The 18,287-nt window shown below is 37.2% G+C and overlaps 2 protein-coding genes across 4 annotated transcripts in view; one reads left to right on the top strand and one right to left on the bottom strand.

The window, feature by feature from the left end:
• LOC132097943 (elongation of very long chain fatty acids protein 7-like) overlaps positions 1–18,287 on the top strand; it is a 343,464-nt gene that overhangs the window by 235,010 nt on the left and 90,167 nt on the right. The window lies entirely within an intron of this gene.
• LOC132097935 (epidermal growth factor receptor substrate 15-like) overlaps positions 1–18,287 on the bottom strand; it is a 28,258-nt gene that overhangs the window by 3,660 nt on the left and 6,311 nt on the right. For all 3 annotated transcript variants that reach the window (XM_059503946.1, XM_059503947.1, XM_059503948.1), the window contains exons 3-23: positions 16,035–16,124; positions 15,735–15,782; positions 15,551–15,646; positions 15,081–15,143; positions 14,828–14,953; positions 14,551–14,610; positions 13,776–13,976; positions 13,486–13,631; positions 13,175–13,328; positions 12,359–12,444; positions 7,996–8,068; positions 4,287–4,448; positions 3,670–3,867; positions 3,177–3,560; positions 2,986–3,072; positions 2,638–2,740; positions 2,398–2,442; positions 1,996–2,315; positions 1,618–1,690; positions 350–420; positions 97–226 (exon numbers count right to left, since the gene is read on the bottom strand). In XM_059503946.1, coding sequence (XP_059359929.1) covers positions 97–226; positions 350–420; positions 1,618–1,690; positions 1,996–2,315; positions 2,398–2,442; positions 2,638–2,740; positions 2,986–3,072; positions 3,177–3,560; positions 3,670–3,867; positions 4,287–4,448; positions 7,996–8,068; positions 12,359–12,444; positions 13,175–13,328; positions 13,486–13,631; positions 13,776–13,976; positions 14,551–14,610; positions 14,828–14,953; positions 15,081–15,143; positions 15,551–15,646; positions 15,735–15,782; positions 16,035–16,124 — 2,716 coding nt within the window. The remainder of the gene's footprint in view (positions 1–96; positions 227–349; positions 421–1,617; positions 1,691–1,995; positions 2,316–2,397; positions 2,443–2,637; positions 2,741–2,985; positions 3,073–3,176; positions 3,561–3,669; positions 3,868–4,286; positions 4,449–7,995; positions 8,069–12,358; positions 12,445–13,174; positions 13,329–13,485; positions 13,632–13,775; positions 13,977–14,550; positions 14,611–14,827; positions 14,954–15,080; positions 15,144–15,550; positions 15,647–15,734; positions 15,783–16,034; positions 16,125–18,287) is intronic.

Below are 18,287 nucleotides of genomic sequence, written 5' to 3'. Positions count from 1 at the left end.
ACAGACACAAAATGTCTCAAAGTACAATAAAATAGCGCAAAAAAAAAAAGGCAAATCAAATCATATCGGGTTCATTCTGATAAAACACCAGCTTACCTGGGGGTGGAGGTGGAGGTCTGGTGGGTGTTCCGGTTTTGGGCGGTAATGCTGGAGGAACATCTGACTGAGTGTCCTCCTTAAATAAATTCTTGTTTGTATTCGAGTCGAATGGATCGCTGCCATTAGACTGCAATGTAAAGGAGAAGTTCAACAGCTGTAACCCATTTCCAGCTTGATTTAAATCATGTGGGTGAACTGAATGGTAACAGAGTTGGAATACTGGGCTTCTGTTTGTGTTAAAGGTCCTTACTTTTGTTAAGCTGCTAAAGTCTGCAAAACCTCCTCCAAAAGTCTCATTGCCAAATACTGCAGCAAAGGGATCTGAAACAAAGTCATATACACAAACAGAAATATATTTAGCAGATATTTTGGAGGCTTCTTGGTAGTTCACGAGCACCATCATCACCAAAGTAGGCAGTTACAAACTAGATCAAAACGTAAGGAGGTAAACTGTCAAATAAATAAATACATTAAAACGGAGAATGAATTGTTATCAGCCGATTCATTTATTTTAAAATGCAAGTTGCATAGAAACAAACTGCACATAAGGCAGTTTTTAAATCAACATTCTGATGATACAATTAGGTTTCTACTCCAAATTGTTGTTGAAACAAACATTTGAATAGTGTTTTTCATAATAACATGTTTTCACGATAGATTTATTAATGTATTAACATTCATTAAATAATGAAATAAAATGAGTATCTAATTTAATCCATATATTTAGGAAAATTCTTCTCTGCAGGGCTTTTTTTCCTAGTTAGCTAATGAGCTTTGAAGCTTTCCTGAGGTAAATGTAATGTTACGTGTCATTGTTTCAAAACAATTTTCATAGACGTTTTTTCCACGGTTGAAACCGATTGAGTGATTACAGAGATTTCAGTTAGTTGTCGTTTCTTTCAACAGAATGTTCTGATGTTTTTCCATGCTCTACCAGTAAACAGGAAAAAGTTACAGCGTTCTGTTACACCAAATTAAGGAGTATCAAAACAGCATTTATTGTTTGAATTCTTTGATAAATTTGACAGAATTTGTAAGCTAAGCTTTGTTTAATGTCAAAAGTAACAAAGCACAAAGTTTATTGCGATTATTGCATGTCACGCAATCTACAAATAATGTTTAGTGAAGTTTTGTTCATGTATCAACAGAAAACAGTAAAGACTAAAGCATCAATCTTAGACCTTTGTTCATCTTCGGTACACAAATTAAGATATTTCTGACAAAATCTGATAGCTTTCTGACCTACCATATAGAGCAATGTAAGTGAAATGTTCCCATATGGGTACATTTCCGTTCCACTGCTTTCTATGGAGAGCCAGAAAGCTGTCGGATTTCTTAATTTGTGTTCTGAAGATGACCAAAGGTCTTACTGGTTTGGAACTGCAAGGGGGTGAGTAAATAATTACAGAATTTTGGGTAAACTATCCATTTAAGAATTGATATTGGTTCATCAAAATGAACACTGATTATAATTGTGAAATAAATACTGTTAACCTAGCCTGGTAATGCTTTCTCTACCTGGATCTGAGTTAGTGGCTACTGTAGTTCCTCCTGGGGCAAAAGGATCATTGGCTGCTGCTGGTCCATCTCTCTGAGAGAAAAAGGAAAAAGGGATGAGGAATTCAGCCAAAATTCTGCCAAATATTTTAAGTCATGTTAATAAAATACTGCATATCTGAAATCTTAATAATCTGGGACTATTCAAAAGCTTGCTTTAGAGTTTGTACCACCAAGAATTAGGTATAAAAAGTGATTCAAAGTGCATTCAGCTGAATTTATAGGCTGTCACTTTTGTAAAAATAGAACTAAATCATAAATCAAGCATGACAGAAGCTGTAACGTAACAGAACACATCGGAATGAGATTTCATAGAGAGTTTAGCTCCACAGCACTCACTGCTGGAATATCTGATCCTCCAAATGGATCGTGTCCTGTGCCAGTTGAACTGAAGGGATCAGAGTCTCCCAGGGCATCCATTTTGGATCCGAATGGATCAGTGTCTTGGATGTTACCACTACCGGAAACAAACGGGTCTGGAGTGACTGCATTACTGGTCCTGGATGTGAATGGATCAAGCTCTTTTGAGCCTGTGGTGGCACTGAATGGATCGGAAGACCCAAAAGGATCTCCTGAGGGGAAACCAACTGAGGACTGCTTGAAGAAGTTATCTGCTGCAAACGGGTCTGTGCCTTTAAAAGGGTCCCCGCCGAAAGGATCTGAATAGCAAAACAGCACTGTAAGAGCCAAAATCAATTAGTGCTAAAAATTTATATTTTGCAAACACATTGTTATACTTACCTAAAATGTCAACTTTTGAGAAAGGGTCTTCAGTGAATGGATCATCTGCAAAAATTGGTAAGGTGCAAAATAGGTTTTACATTACTTTGCCAGTTAGTCAATTACTTGGTGCTTTTATTCAAAGCAACTTATAGTACACTTATTACAAGGATAATCTATGGCTGCATGATTAATCTTCATAAAAACCTTTTTTTTGTATTTGTGTGAATGTGATGATTTTACTTTGCGTGCAGCTCTTACTGTCAATGAAAGGGTCCGAATGGAAGAAGTCAAGGCCAGGACCACTGGGCGGCTTAGTAACTTGCTGGGCAGCTTCCTTCTTCTCTGGCTCCACAGTTTCCACCTAGACATTAACAAAATCCATTAGTATGAACTTATTTATGATTATGATAAAATTATGGCTACACATATTCACAGTCTAAAACAACATGCTCTGACCAGTACTGACAATATAACCTCCACACCACTCCAAAAATAAATATAAATGTTAACATGAAGGAAAAATAATAAATATCAATTAATATTAAAAATAATTGCAATTACAAAAAAATTGGAAATGGTCAACCATAATGATTTGTCATAATCAACCTTTGGGGTGCTGGTGGAAAGCTGCTCCTCTGGCTTTCCCTTTTCTTCCTCGATCTCTGGCTCTGGGTTAGTTTGTGTTGTGCTTTCCTGAAAACAGAGTGGTATAAAAAGGCAGACACACAAGAACCTATGTGTTATGTAATGCAAGAGTGACATTGTAAATGTAACAATAACAGGAAGTGGTTTCTGACCGTGTTCCCCTGAGGCCAGGCCATAGCAGTGGGGCTGGCAGTGCATAACCCACTGTTGTAAAGGTCAGAGCTATAAAAGTCAGCTTTAGGCTCTTGTTCCTTTGGGCTGGTGGATGGCTCCTCTGCCTCTGACCCGGGCTGCTCCTCTGTGACTCTGAGCTCCTGCGGCTCATCCACAGACGATTGCTCCTCTTCGTCCTGGACTTTGTCGTCTTTGGGTTTCTCCAGCAGCTGTGCTGTGGGTTGAGGCCACTGCAGTTGCTCGGGCTGCTCAGGGGGGGGTGCTGTTCCGTTGACGAGCACCGGCTCTTCCAGGATTTTCCACGTAAGTCTTGCGGTCACTTCTCTCTCCTCGGATTTAAGCTCGGCCAAACGTTTCTGTTCCTATGATAAGTAATTTGCATGGTATAATGTGTATATTCATCAATAAAAAGAAGACTTCAGGAACAATTGATCCAAATACAATACAGAAACGGATAAAAAGCTCACTAACCTGAGCAATCTGTGTGTGGGATTCTTTAACAGCATCCTCAAGGGGGCAGAGTTGATCACGGGCAGACTGAACTTTCTCTCCCAGTTGACGTGTCTCCTCCTGCAGTTGGAGCAGTTCTTCTCTGGCTCTGGTCAACTCCTCTTCATAGTCACCGATTCTCTGCTCCTGCTCGGAGTGCTCCACCTGCAATGACTGGATCTAAACACAAACACAAACACACACACACACACACACCACACACACACACACAGGTTGAAAATTTGCAGAAAGTACAATAGAAGATCTGAGATCAGTTTACTTGTGGCTTTAAAGGAAAGGTAGCAAGAATGCATTTGTATGGATAAAGTGAAATGGTGTGAAATCTGCTGGACTGTATGGCCCTTTCTCTTCCACTCTTTTCTTTCTCTGGTCACAGACAAATCTGAATATGAAAATGTCATTCAAAATAGCATGCAAGACTAAGACTAGTATGTCCAAAACTCATTCAAAACAGCATGCAAAGGTGCCCAGTCATGTCATATTTTAAGTGGATTTTTAAAAACCAGTGCATACTTTTTGGGCTGATATTACCCACAATACACACAGGCTTCATTTCTCTCTCTGCGTCTGTCTCATACCAGTTGGGTTTCCTGGCTGCATTGTTGCTGAAGGAGTCTGAGCTGCTCCTCTAGAGAGCGTTTCTGCTCGTCCAGCCTCTCCAGCTTCTCCTGCACCTCCTGTCGCTCCGCCTGCAGACGGCTCAGCTCCTCCGAGCCCTTCTGAACTTCCTCCTGCAGGTCCTGAGAGAGACAAAGAGGGAGAGAGGTTGTGTCGAGAGGCCTTTCAACACATCTTTATCGGTCTAATAATAAACAGGACTTCATCAACACTGAAAACAGTCAGAGAGCTCATGCAGCTCTTAAAGCGAAGATAAAAAAAAACACTACTAAGAGAGTGTGTAAAACAGTTATAGTGGCACATCACTCAGCAAAGTAAACAAATAGATTGCAATTATGTGCTCAAAAGTAACACAATGGGTCCACTGATTGAACCAACTCATCCTCAAACTAAGGAAAGACACCTTAGCTTTTACACAGCACAGCAGCTTTCACTTCTCAACAACTGTTCCCTCACAGAAGTGAAAAGAACATTATACAAAGAACAAATTCAATTCTGATCCTTGTAAAGTCTGAAAGGAAAAGAAAGAAGCTGGAAACAGAAAGGATAAACAATGAAAACTCTAATGTTAGCCTTACATATCCAGACTTTTGAACATCAATTGAACAACAAATTTTGAACATGTTCAGAATGCGGCACTTAAAGTGGACTTTTGGTTTCATGGTCTTCACTTTCGTGTGTCTATGAAATTAACAAGACCACAGGATGTCCCATTGGACGTTGTGTGATTTGTCTTCACTGCCACCATTCAGCCTTATGTTGAACCTACAATAACGCAGACTTCAGAGCTGAATATTACCCAACAGCCCATGTGGGAAAGTGTAGACACGTAGGAGGACTGTGAGGTCTGCGGGTGCTATCTGGAAAAGGATCATAAAGTCTGGTCCACACTGAAGATTATTCATGCCAAGAGCTGCCCACTTAAACAGGAAGAGAACATCTGAACATGTTAAGCAACCAACAAATTAGTTCAGATTTTGTGCTATTTAGAGTTAGGTTTATTCTTAAAATAGTTTATACAACAAAAAAAAAAATATTTTAGTGCCCAACTGCCCATTTTACAAGTTAAATATGCTTATTATAGTTATAACAGTAAATTATATATAATTACACTCAACTAACCTAAACCAAACCCTAATCCTACCCTTCAAACCCTAATCCTACCCTTAATAGTATGTTATTAATAAATATTACTGTGTACATAATTATATAATTACACTATAAAAAGGGCAAATTAGAAAATAAAGTGTAACCAAAAATAATACAATATAGCTGACATATCTGTGAATAGAAAACAAAATACACAAAGGGTTAAGTTCATTAAACTCAAGTGAACTGAAACTGAAAAATACACTACTGTTCAAAAATATACTAAAATATTACTATTCTTAAATATTTCAAATTTAAAAATAAATGTAAAAACATTTTCTTTTTTAAATATATTTTAAAATGTAATGGAATTCCTTTGATGCCAAAGCTGCATTTTCAGCAGTCATCACTCCAGTCTTCAGGATCACATGCTGCTTTAGAAATCATTCTAATATGCTGATTTGATGCTCAAGAAACATTTCTTATTATTATTATCAATGTTGAGAACAGTTGTGTTGCTTAACAAACTGTGATTCATTTTATTTAAGATTCTTTGATGAATAAAACAGCAATTATTTGAAACAGAAATCTTTTGTAACACTTATCTTTACCATCACTTTTTATCAAATTTCATTCATCCTTGTGAACAAAAGTATTAATGTCTTAAAGAAATAAAATAATAATAACACTGGCCCTGAAACTTTGATTGGTAGTGTAAGTATTAGATTTTACACATTTAACAAAACAAGAAGTCTATGATAAAACAAAGTTAGCAAATGGGTAAGGGTATATTCATTTTTTTACATACAAGAGTAGATCTAATAAATTGAAACTGCTGTTAAGAGAACCATGCTATTTTTGTGTGCAAAAACAGATCACATGGTCAGTAATAGTTGGCAGATAAACCCGAGACAGAACCTTCTGTAACATATACAGTAATCTACAGGAACCACAGTGAAAATACAGAATATCTGACAGTACAAAAGCAAGGGTTAGATACTGAGGGATAAGGAATCGGATCAGAAAGAAAAGAAAAGGACCATGCCATTTCCATTGTCATTTCCTTTTCACCTTGCGGTGCTGTTAGAACGCTCGGCGACTGTGACTGAGTGGGTTCTAAAAATAACAGGTCCACAGCAGCAGAACTGAATAACCGCTCACGGGGAAGATGGAAACCTTCACATGTCTAATGCACAAACGTCTCCTCGTCCAATCAGAAGCAGCGCTGGGAGCCGACAGCCCCAGAAATAGAATTTATACATCATCCCAGGGTTTAAACAACAAAGCAGAGGCTCAAACTAAATCTCCGCACACATTCTTATTTAATTATTCAGCGTCTGGAGCTGCCCACCAGCACTGAGTTTTTCAAGGCTAATCTATGAAAAGCCTAAACAAATATTGATTACATAATTTGTGAGAAGCCCTTGTCTCTGACAGCTTCCAATATTGATTTTTTATTCTCTTAATGTTGCAATTTTGCACAGGTGAGATCGTTAAGCAGTGCTTATTTTCTTTGAGAGGGGAACTTATAAGCAATAAGGGCATTTTTGGTTTAGTGGACATCAACTGAACTGTCCTATTAAGACTGCAGAGAAAGAGTCATTTTAATTATGTTATGCATAGAGATCACAAGTGTCATGGGCACATTTTCAGATTCAAAAAGGAAAAGAAAACCTTTTTGCAAATCAGCATGAAAAGTGGGCTCGTTTAATGACAGGAAAGGAGAACCCTAGAGAGCGGGGCCAGCTGTGCTATCAGTATGCCATCTAATATCCATATGCACATACAAACGCACACACACGCACGCACACACACGCACACCTCTTCCTGTATGATTACACGAACACACACACACACACTTTTGTTTTTCTGGCTCATTAGGCAGCCATCTGTCAATAATGAATTTTAAGACTAGTGTTGGCATGCTTTATGTTTTTAAATACATTACCATATATTAAAAGACTAACATGAACAACACCTCTGAATCTGTACCTGGCATCTAATTCAGCAGACTAGAGCATCTTCCAGTCTACAAACCCGCTAATTTTCAGCTAGACACACACAGGAAATTTAATTATTACACAGTGGGAAAAAGCAGGTGAAAGGGGAAGGAGGGAGCTCAGATGGAAATGAACAGCACTAAAATGTACAAGCCACTACAGATACAGTATAGAAATTCTTTCAACTCTGCTGACAGTCAGTCAGGAGAAATCCGATCCACGATGAACAGAGTGGACAGACAGATGATAGGAAGGATAAAATAGACAGACAGGAAGAGAGCATTTGGAAAATAACTGGCTTCTGTTCTCCATTATTGATTTAATAAGTGGTCAGTAAACTCTAGACATTATGATGTATGAAATATAAATAAATATTATATATATATATATATATATATATATATATATATATATATATATATATATATATCAAAATAAAATGCAATAAAAAAAAAATTCAATTCATTGTGGAATGTTAAGCCATCTGTCTATGCATGCACATCTGAATGTCTCTGTCAGCATCACCTGTAAAATATAAACATTTAATTCTGTTTTCAATTTTCACTCAAATCATCATTACCTGGACTTCACTGTTCCTCTGTCGTATAGTTTCCTCCCTCTCTTTGATGTCCTGTTCCACCACGCTCTTCTCCCTGAAAGACCAGCACAGACATGAGTATTTAATCACAGTGGCGACGGCGGGTACAGCCAGCCAGCCGCCATCTCCCTCCAGCACCATCTCTACATCTGCTGCTGGAGCTTGTATGTGGGAGACAAGAGAGGCTGTCCGTGAGTGAGTGTGTCAGAGCTGCACATGAGCAGATGGATTTCTGAACGTTAGGAATAATGGGACGAGGGAAGCATGGAGAAAGAGAGAGAGGGATGTGGGGTGGAATACATTAGAGGTGTTTTCACTCATACAACTACATACTTTTTTCTAAAATGCTAGTGATACACCAACACATTAATTATCTGATGTCTAGCTAGAGTTGATGAGATTTAATGATATTAAATTGCAATTTATTCCTGTGACCGCAAAGTTATTTTCAGCAGCCATTACTCCAGTCTTCAGTGTTACATGATCATTCAGAAATCATTCTAACAAGCTGATTTGGTGCTCAAGAAACATATTCTTATTACTATTATATGTACTGTATATACATACTAGCCGTGTAGCGATACAGGTATTGAACCGCTCTGTATAATGCTTTCGGTTCGGTACGCATTACAAAACAATTCGTTGGAGTGATCCTATTACATTAGGGAAAAAAAAGACTTTAAAGTCCACGTGAACCATTAGTTGCAAACGACTTTTCGCCAGTGTTGTGAAGTATTTCCGAAAGAAACGGAATACTAAATGAGGAAAAAATAGTGGGCGTGCCTTTATTTCCCAACTAGCACCTGATTGGATCTAGAAAAGTAGTTAATGATCTCACAAACCCCATTTCGTGTTCTGTCCAATTTTTGAAGCGTTCACGCGTAAAGTGCTTTGAGCACATCCGTGACCTTTCTGTCATCCCTCCTTCCTCGAAATGTAAAAATTCGAGCCATCTTGGACCGTAACGAGGGAATTGTAGGGAATGGGAAAAGTGTTTCGTGAGTGCCACAACCTAAAATGCACCTCGTTGCAATCTCTCTTTTCACGTACTGTCAATGCTCGAAAACACACAGGCAGCCTGTCTACTGTCAGTTGGAGGGGCGTGGTTACGGATGCTAAGCAGACACCCAAACCGTCAAACCTACGTCATCAGGGAAGGTCCTCCAATGCAGAGGGGAGGGGCATTTTCAGATTTTGATTAAAGATTATAAAGCCAAAAAATGTTTTTGTGTGAATTGAATTGCATTGATGAATTGTTCACCATAAAATGATCAATTTATGCAAACAAAGTAAATATGGTCAATTTTGATTTCATTTGGACTTTAAACTGTGTGAAATATAACGTACTCCAAATTGTGATGGTGAGGTAGTTTCCTCACTTTTATTCGCATTTAAATAGCTTGTAAATGCTTGTGCGCATTTTACTTTCACTTTCGAACTAACGGCATTTTGGCGTCATTTTATTGAATTGACAACAACAAAACAGTACGACAAACTCACTTACATTAAACATAAAATGTTTAATTTATAAACAAAACGAATACAAATACACCATGCTATAAGCCTAATAAAAAATAACAAATAACTTACGCAAAGTTTTAATATAAAACACTGAAAATCAGCAAACATGGTTGAAAAAAATAATAATAATAAACAACCCCTAAATCAAACAAACTGTGAACCGTTACACCCCTCAGGTATACTGTAATGCATATATAGCTTAGAAACTGCTATTCTGCTATAAACTGCATGCTTCATATGGTGTTTTATGATATTCTAGAGCCAAAAAATTACTGTTGCTATGCGGTTGCTAGGGTGTTCTGAATAGTTGCTTATTACTAACCTGATGCCCAAAAACAGCCCAACTCAAAAGAGTAAATGGGAAATTTTTCACCATGCAAAAAAAGTCTTATAATTTTGCGAAGTAATAGCATTTCTTGTTCAACAAAACCTAAGCTACAAGTAATAAATGCTGGCACCACTAATTATTAGACTTTTAACAAAAGTACAAGCTATATAAAGAATCAACCTGGAGTTCAGAGTATAACGTTGATTTTTGATGGTACTCATCATTTATATTCAAACCATTAGGTTAGCCCAGTTTTTAACAATACTATGCCACACCATCCATGCACAATGTGGGGAAACCAAACACTTTGTTAAATGCATTTGCATGTTAAACCCATTTCATTACCAAGCATCCTCTTAAAGTGCTCTAGTGTGAAAGCATATTTATCTTAGTCACCGGTCACAGTGTGAAAACACATTTATAGAGAATAACGAATAAAACAGGTTTAAGATGATGCTGGAATGTTTCTTTATGGGGAATCTTTCTTAGGTTATGAGGTTAGCGAGGTAGCAAGAGTGAAACAGAACGATTAGAGAAGAAATAGAAAGAAAAATCCCTTAAAAAACAGTTGAATAACAAATATTCCTTAAAAAGATTCAGAGCACCTTTCCTAGATTAACTGTATTAAGCTCTGACTCAACATTTTCTCTCAGATTCTGACAGAGTGAGTTCACACTACAGTCTTACCAACAACAGAGAAACCCAAGTATCTGACCAAGAGTCAAATGCACACGCTATGAGTCAGAGACTCCCAGGAGGGAAAGAGAGAGAGAAGAAGAAAACAAGAAAACCGAAAGACTAAAATGGGATATATAAATAATACAGGGCAAAACGAGAGTTTGCCAACAGTCCTAAATCCACCTAGAAAATGGCTCTTAAGCAGCCCGGATCAGCCAAAAACAACACAGAGCAAGTTGCAAGTAATTTTCTTTCCTTTTTTGTTTTTTATAAAGAGGGCGTGGCTTGTTCTTACCTGTCACCTGAGGTCGCCCGTTGCCGTGGAGATTTAAGGCAATCCCTAACCGCACGCATCATTTTAGCAACAAACAACAGCCCATCGTACACAATCTTTCTGTTTTCTATCCTTTCTGATCATCCTCTTCTGCTCTCTCCATTTCGGTCAGACTCATTACTTCTCACTTACTCTTTATCTTGCGCACTTTCCATGAAGGAGGAAGTGAGAAGTTTTAGAACTGCTGTGAGAGTGAGAGTGCTGGGAGCTGACAGGTGAATGTATCTGCTTTTGCTCAAACTCTGTAAACCAGAGATGAAGGAAAACCAGAGGTGGGGGCATCTTCCTCTTTCAGTGTTGTGAGCTCCACCTCTCCTGTCTGGGGTAGTGACTCCCATCAAGGAGTGTTAACATCTCTGGAGAATTATTGCTTACAGGAAGTGATTTAAGGGCTTGTATATGCCACCCATACACTTGTAGCATTCAATATGTTTACTATTCTTATGTCTTACAAAAATTTTCATTACGAATGATCAGTTCAAGCAAGAATTTCCACCCTCATGTCTTTGAAAACCCATGTGACTTAATTCTGAGAACTACAAAAACTTAAAATGAATAAATAAATAAAATAAATAAAATTAGAAATGCTTCCTTGGCAACTAACTGAAATTAAAATGACTAAAACTGAAAAAACAACAAAAAATACACTAATAAAAAAAAATGAAAACATTCTAAAATTAAAACTCAAAATATAAATATAAATATAAAAAGGCAATTTAAAAAAATATAAATACTATATAAAATATTTTTTATGGTGCTTGGCTTGTTTTTAGAGCTTGACAGCACCAGTCCACATTCACTGAAATTATATAAAAAAAAACAGCTAGGATATTCTTCAACAACTCACTTTTTGTTTTTCAAGAAATCCATATAGGTTTTGAACAACATGAGAATGACACAATTGTGACACAATTTTACTTTTTGGATGAACCATGGCTTTAAAATTAATCATTTTTCTAAATGTCAAAATTTTTCTCATTGTCTGAGGGTAAAGACAATCTAATTCAGCATGAGATGACCTTGCACGTTATGATGACAGAGCGAAGAATATTAAGTAATGAGATGCTCATAAAAGAAAGCATTTATCAGTTCAAGTGCATCTATCATGACCTGAAGACAGATTTGGGTGCACTGACACACTGAGATTACGGTTAAGACCCATACTTCTGTTTTTGTGGTTTCATAATCTTCTATGCACCTGTGTGAGGGCATTGTGTAGAAAATACAAATACACACTAAATTAAAACAGATGGGCACAGGGTTTAATAAAAAAAAGAGAAATGGAGAGTACTGTATGCTAAATATATTATGAATAATAAAGACTTGTAGACAGACAGACAGAACTGCAAAGCTGCGATTGCTCATACTTACTTCATTTATAAATATCCATGGGTCTACAAGACATGTATTAAGTTCAGGACTGAGATTCTACACTAGCTATCTTGTGGATATGTGGGGAGAGAAAAGTAAGATCGGTAACTCACTTCTGTAGGTCCATGATTTCATTGGTGAGCGAGTCCAGCTCTTTAATTGCAGAGAAATCAGCAGCCTGTACTGCGGCAGCATTGTTCTGTTAGAACAAAAAATGAATGAAATTTTATTAAAAGAAGGTGGAAATCAGTCACATAATTTATATTTAAAAACATGAATCTAACATAACCTACCATTAAAAAGTTTGTGGTCAGATTTTTTTCCCAAAGAACTTGTATACTTTGACTCAGCAAGGAGGATGCATTAAACTGATTAAAAGTACAAAAAATATATATTTTACATAAAATGCTGTTTTTTAACCTCTCTATTCATCAAAAAAATCCTAATGTATTGCAAATGTTAAAAATGTATTTACAGCACCAAATCAGCATATTAGTATGATTATTATCAATGATTATTATGTGACACTGAAGGCTGATAATTCACCTTTGGCATCACAGAAAAAAATACATAGTAAATTTTTTTTTTTTAAATAGAAAACTATTGTTTTAAATGTGAAATATTTCATTATATTCTTTTTTTATTTTTTATTTTTTTTGTTAATAAATAAATGCAGCCTTGGTGATCATAAGAAACTTATGAGAAAAAAGTCTTATTGACCCCAAACCTTTGCACTGTAGAATATTAAAAAGCAGACTTACAAAAGACAGACAGCAGCAAGTGTAAAAAAAAAAAAAAAAAAAATTATAAAATCTCAAAGGAATCTTAGATTGGTAAGAAAGAACAACAACAAAATCCTAGAATCTTCAATTTTTTCACACTCAAAACAACAACAAAGATCTACAACTATGACTCAACAAGCAGTATACCTGTTGTGCCAGTCTATCAGAAGGAGGGATCATTTCCGGAGAGAGTGTCTGGGGTGGGTCTACTCCCTTTGACATCTTCTGATTGATTAGATATAGAGCTAATGCAAACTGATCTCGACTCAGCTTCCCGATGTCTCCTATGTCACAAAGCTCCCTAGAGAAACAGGCACAAAAAAGTGAACAAAAGTAACATTACGATACAAATCCATACATTTTTAGTGTTTAATGATAAGGTCTAAACAGTTCTGCATGAGAATTTATGGAAAATTAAACCAATAACAGAGATTTAAATCCAAGTAATGCAATCTCACCAAATGCGGGCCAAAGTGGCAGATGGCAAACCAGTCTTTAGAAATATATCTCGGACCTCAGCACCAGATACCAAGCCATCCATGTCACTGTCTGTCTTGGTGAATAAGTCATCATATTTGGCTTTCTCTGCTGGAGATACCACCCACTGCACGCATACAAACACACAGATGGTTTGTTAATGAAGCTCTGGGACATTTACAAAATCCGCTTGCAGCAAATATCATTCATAACATCTAAATCAACAGTAAGTTGGTGGTACAAAGCCAAGCAAACCCAGTCAGAATGTCACCTGTGGTGGTGTAGGTTTAGCTGGAAGTGTTTTAGATCCAGAGTGGGCGGAGCCTCTCTCTTTATGCTGTGCTGGTGATGATAAGAGGGGCATCACAGGAGGTGTGGCTATTTTTTTCCGCTTTGATGGTGGAATCAGAACGGCAGGCAGAGACATGGGAACTGGCTCAGACTCCAGGGCTCTGTATACCAAATGCATGGCCTAAAACACACAAACACACACAGAACATACTAATTACAAACACTGGATAAACTAGCTTCTTAGGTTATACTACAAGTCTGCAAATATAGAATCAGAGTAGTGTAAAAAGAGTATTTCACAAAACAGGAAGCTTTATAGAGTTATTATTTTTAACTAAAACTGAAACTAAAACTATAAAAGACTGTTTTAACTGAATTCGAAATTTTAAATGAAAAATAGCAGAAATAAAATGTAAATATGAATAATAAAAAAAATAATAAAAAAAAATAAGGAAAATTGTAAATGTTGCTGTGGCAGCTAAACAAACTTTAAAATATCTCAGTCAAAGTAAGACAATTACTAAAACACTGAAATAAAAACAATTGAAGGCTAAATAGATTTTTTAATTATAATTTATATATATGAAAAAAAAGCACATACAATTCTCAAAACTTTGAATTCTCAAAACTTCAAATAAAATTACATTTAAAAGTGGAAATATAAAAATGAAGCCAATTTGAAATATTTAAACAATACTAAAACAACACTGCTTTATATCTAAACAAGAAATTATGTTTAACGTCACAGAACTCACCACAGCAAACTCATCTTTGTCCAGCATGCCATCTCTGTCAATGTCACTGAGCTCCCAAACCTACAACAGAAGCCATTACTTGTAGTTAGATTTTAATACGGTTTTAAGTGGAATGGACAATTTAGACAAACTTTAGGTTTTTGCCTTTTAAAAGTCCTCAATACTTTGAGCACACCCTGGTGGTCAGTCCTAAAAATGCATCTTTATATAAAAAAAACAATGTAAAAGTTGTCTCCCCGTACCCATCCACTATCATTATAAACCTGCCTCGTCTTACCCTGCCAAGAACGTCCACAGGGAGTTTAGAGTTGAGGAGCACTGGTTTAACCTTATCACCCGTGAGTATGCCGCCCACAGGAACGAGGCTGTCGAAGATGGCATCGAATTTCAGCTTCTCCTCCGCCTATATGACACACAAACATTCATAAATGAGCAGTTAAGCAGCTGGTGCATTGAACTGAAGGTCAACCTAATTTAGACTAATTCTAAAGACAACATTTATATAGTAACTTCTGTTTGTGATATCTGACCTTGACAACCCATGGGCAGTCCGTGGGCACAGGGCCAAACTGAAGAGGACTGCTAGTGTCATGCTAGACCGGAAACAGAGGAACAGTCATTAACTCACAAGAGATATAAAGCCGTTTCCACCACGTAAGCAAATAAAATTCACCAACTCTTTATGTGACCCTGTCTGTGAAATCCAGGCTAAAGTCTCCAAATCTAACTATGAGATAACAAGAATAAAAGTTTGATTTCAACCATTAATTTCACTATGATTTCAATCTTTGACATGGCCTTACACAGTCAATATTAAAGAAAAGAAGGTTATATTTTCACAGAATGTCTACATATTTATAAAGGATGATTTTATGTAGAAAACAGTAAAATCACAAAAAAATTATTTTAGCTGGGTTTTCACAGGCAGGGTCCCATATTGTGAGGGAAGCGTGATGTCATTTTCCTGATCTGGTGAAGAGGAAGTTAAGGTCTGACTTACAAACTTTGGGGGAGGGACTGCAGTATTTAAGCTCTTAAGAGACACTTCAAGTCCATTCTGAGCACACGCCACCAAACGGAGGGCGACAAAAAATTGCTGAGAAGCGACAAACAGACAAATATAGTTGAGAACGTATAGCTCAAACTATTTTTATTTACCTTAATATGAATGCTTTTCAAAATACCTGCTTGTTTAGCGAGCCTTTGCGATCTGAATCTGCTAAGTCCCATATCTGTGGAACAAATAAGAAAATTAGATAGAAGCATAAAGTTAAAAAAGTTTTCGCCAATCAATATGCAACACAGAACACAGTAACACAACAAACTGCCGAAAATCAATATGGCAATATGAAGAAGGTAAGTAAATTATTACACTATCTATCCTTTTCTATTTAAGTCATCTTGATGTTTCCAGCACTCATCAATCAATTCACTGATTTGCATTTCCCACACTGCTATATCGAAGGCACGCTAACTGATGTTACCTTGCCAAGGATCAGGTCTGGAAGACCAGATGTCTTTAAAAATAAGGCCGCATCAGCAGCTCCTACACGCCCACTGCCAGACGGATCTACCTGTAGTGGAAAAAAGCATAAAGCAGAAAAATTATTTCATCTTTGGGGTCGGGGAGTTTTTCTAACATGCACAACAAGGTTGCATTTATTTACAGTATAAACTGTAATTTAATGAAATATTATTAGAATTTAAAATAACTGTTTTCTATTTGAATATATTTCAAAATGTAATTTATTCCTGTGATGCAAAGCCGAATTTTCAGCAGCCATTACTCCAGTTTTAGTGTCATAATGTCTTACGGATATAATTTTAATATGCTGATTTGGTGATCAGGAATCATTTTTATTATGATCAATGCTAGAAACAGTTGTACTACTAATATTTTTTCAATACAAATTGTTAATGTCACTTTTGATAAATTTAACCCACCCTTACATAATAAAATAATTTCTTAATAGAAATTACTATCGAACGTGTGAAAATAGGATGTAACAGGGTGTGTGCCAAATAAAGTCATAATTCACATTCATATTACATAATACTATAACTGACTTCTCAATCATATAACCAAATCACATCTTACAAGAATAATTAAAGAAGAAGTGTTTTTAAGACACTTTAAGAGCCCTTAAAGGGATACTCCACCCCAAAAAGAAAATTTTGTCATTAATCACTTACCCCAATGTCATTCCAAACCCATAAAAGCTTTGATCATCTTCAGAACACAATTTAAGATATTTTGGATGAAAACCGGGAGGCTTGAGACTGTCCCATAGACCAGGGGTTTTCAACCTGTGGGGCCCGCCCCCCTAGGGGGGCGCCAACACCTGTTAAGGGGGGCGCGAGAAACTGTGAATTCAGAGGCTTAAGTGAAACGTGAATTTAAGATAGCAAATCTTTAGTCATCCACTAGAGGGGGCAATCTGATTAGTCCCGCAGCTAATCATGCGGGGCGACCTCAGTCTCTGTGACGTTGCCATGGTGATATATTAGTTGGCTACAGAGCAGAGGAGCAGAGTTGACGCGATCGAGTTCAAGCTAAATATTAAAACAAAACAAAAATGGACCGGTGGCTTAAACGTAATAATTCCAGTGATAAAACGGGTGAACCGTCAGGCAAAAAAGAAGAAGAAGAGTGTCGACTGAACCCGTACAACTTCCGCAAATTGATGTCGAACCCTCCACGTCAACGGGGCTTTCCACGCAGAGAGGATTAATAGCAAAAACCAAAGGCCTGGGTGCATCAAAACGACGAAAGTATGACGAACAGTACATAAAATACCGATTCACGTGCATCACACTTAATCACGAACCACGTCCACAGTGTGTTGTATGTTCTGAAGTGCTTGCAAATGACAGTTTGAAACCTGTGAAACTAATACGTCACTTACAAACCAAACACCCGACGTTAAAAGATAAACCGGTTGACTTTTTTCGCCGTAAAGAATCAGGATTAAAAAATCAAAAACAAACTATGACTAGCCAAACCGCTTACAGCATCATATGAGGTGGCGTATTTAGTTGCCAAGGACAAAAAGCCTCATACAATTGCAGAGAGCCTCATTCGTCCAGCAGCAATGGCCATCTGTAGAAATATGTTTGGAGATAAGTTTGCCAGTGACGTTGAACAAATTCCACTATCAGACAACACTATGAGCCGCCGTATTACTGAAATGGCAACCGACATCAAATGTCAACTAATTGAGAGAATACGGGATGGAATTTTTTTTTTCATTGCAATTAGACGAGTCGACAGACATCTCAAACTCCTCGCAACTACTTGTATTTGTTCGCTACCGTCATGAGAGAAAATTGCTTGAAGATCTGTTATTTTGCTCAGCTATGGAAAAAACATGCACCGGAAGAGATATTTTTGAAAAACTCAATGGTAAATTGGATGAACTTGGTCTTTGTTGGGACAACTGTGTCGGTGTGTGCACAGACGGAGCGGGAGCCATGTTAGGGAAAAATAAGGGGCTCGCTGCTTTGGTTCGTGAAGTAGCTCCGCATATGCGTTTCACCCACTGTATGATCCACAGGGAGGTCCTTGCAGCAAAAACTCTTCCTGACAAATTGAACGCAGTGCTTAAAACAGCAACACAAATTGTCAATTTCATCAAGACTCGCCCCATAAAAACAAGACTGTTTGGCCTATTATGCAAAGAAATGGGGTCAGAATATGAATCGTTACTTTTGCACACGGAGGTACGGTGGATCTCCAG

The sequence above is a fragment of the Carassius carassius genome, chromosome 21, assembly GCF_963082965.1.
Source record: "Carassius carassius chromosome 21, fCarCar2.1, whole genome shotgun sequence".
Classification (NCBI taxonomy): domain Eukaryota; kingdom Metazoa; phylum Chordata; class Actinopteri; order Cypriniformes; family Cyprinidae; genus Carassius; species Carassius carassius.
This window is presented reverse-complemented; position numbering and strand designations above follow the sequence as displayed.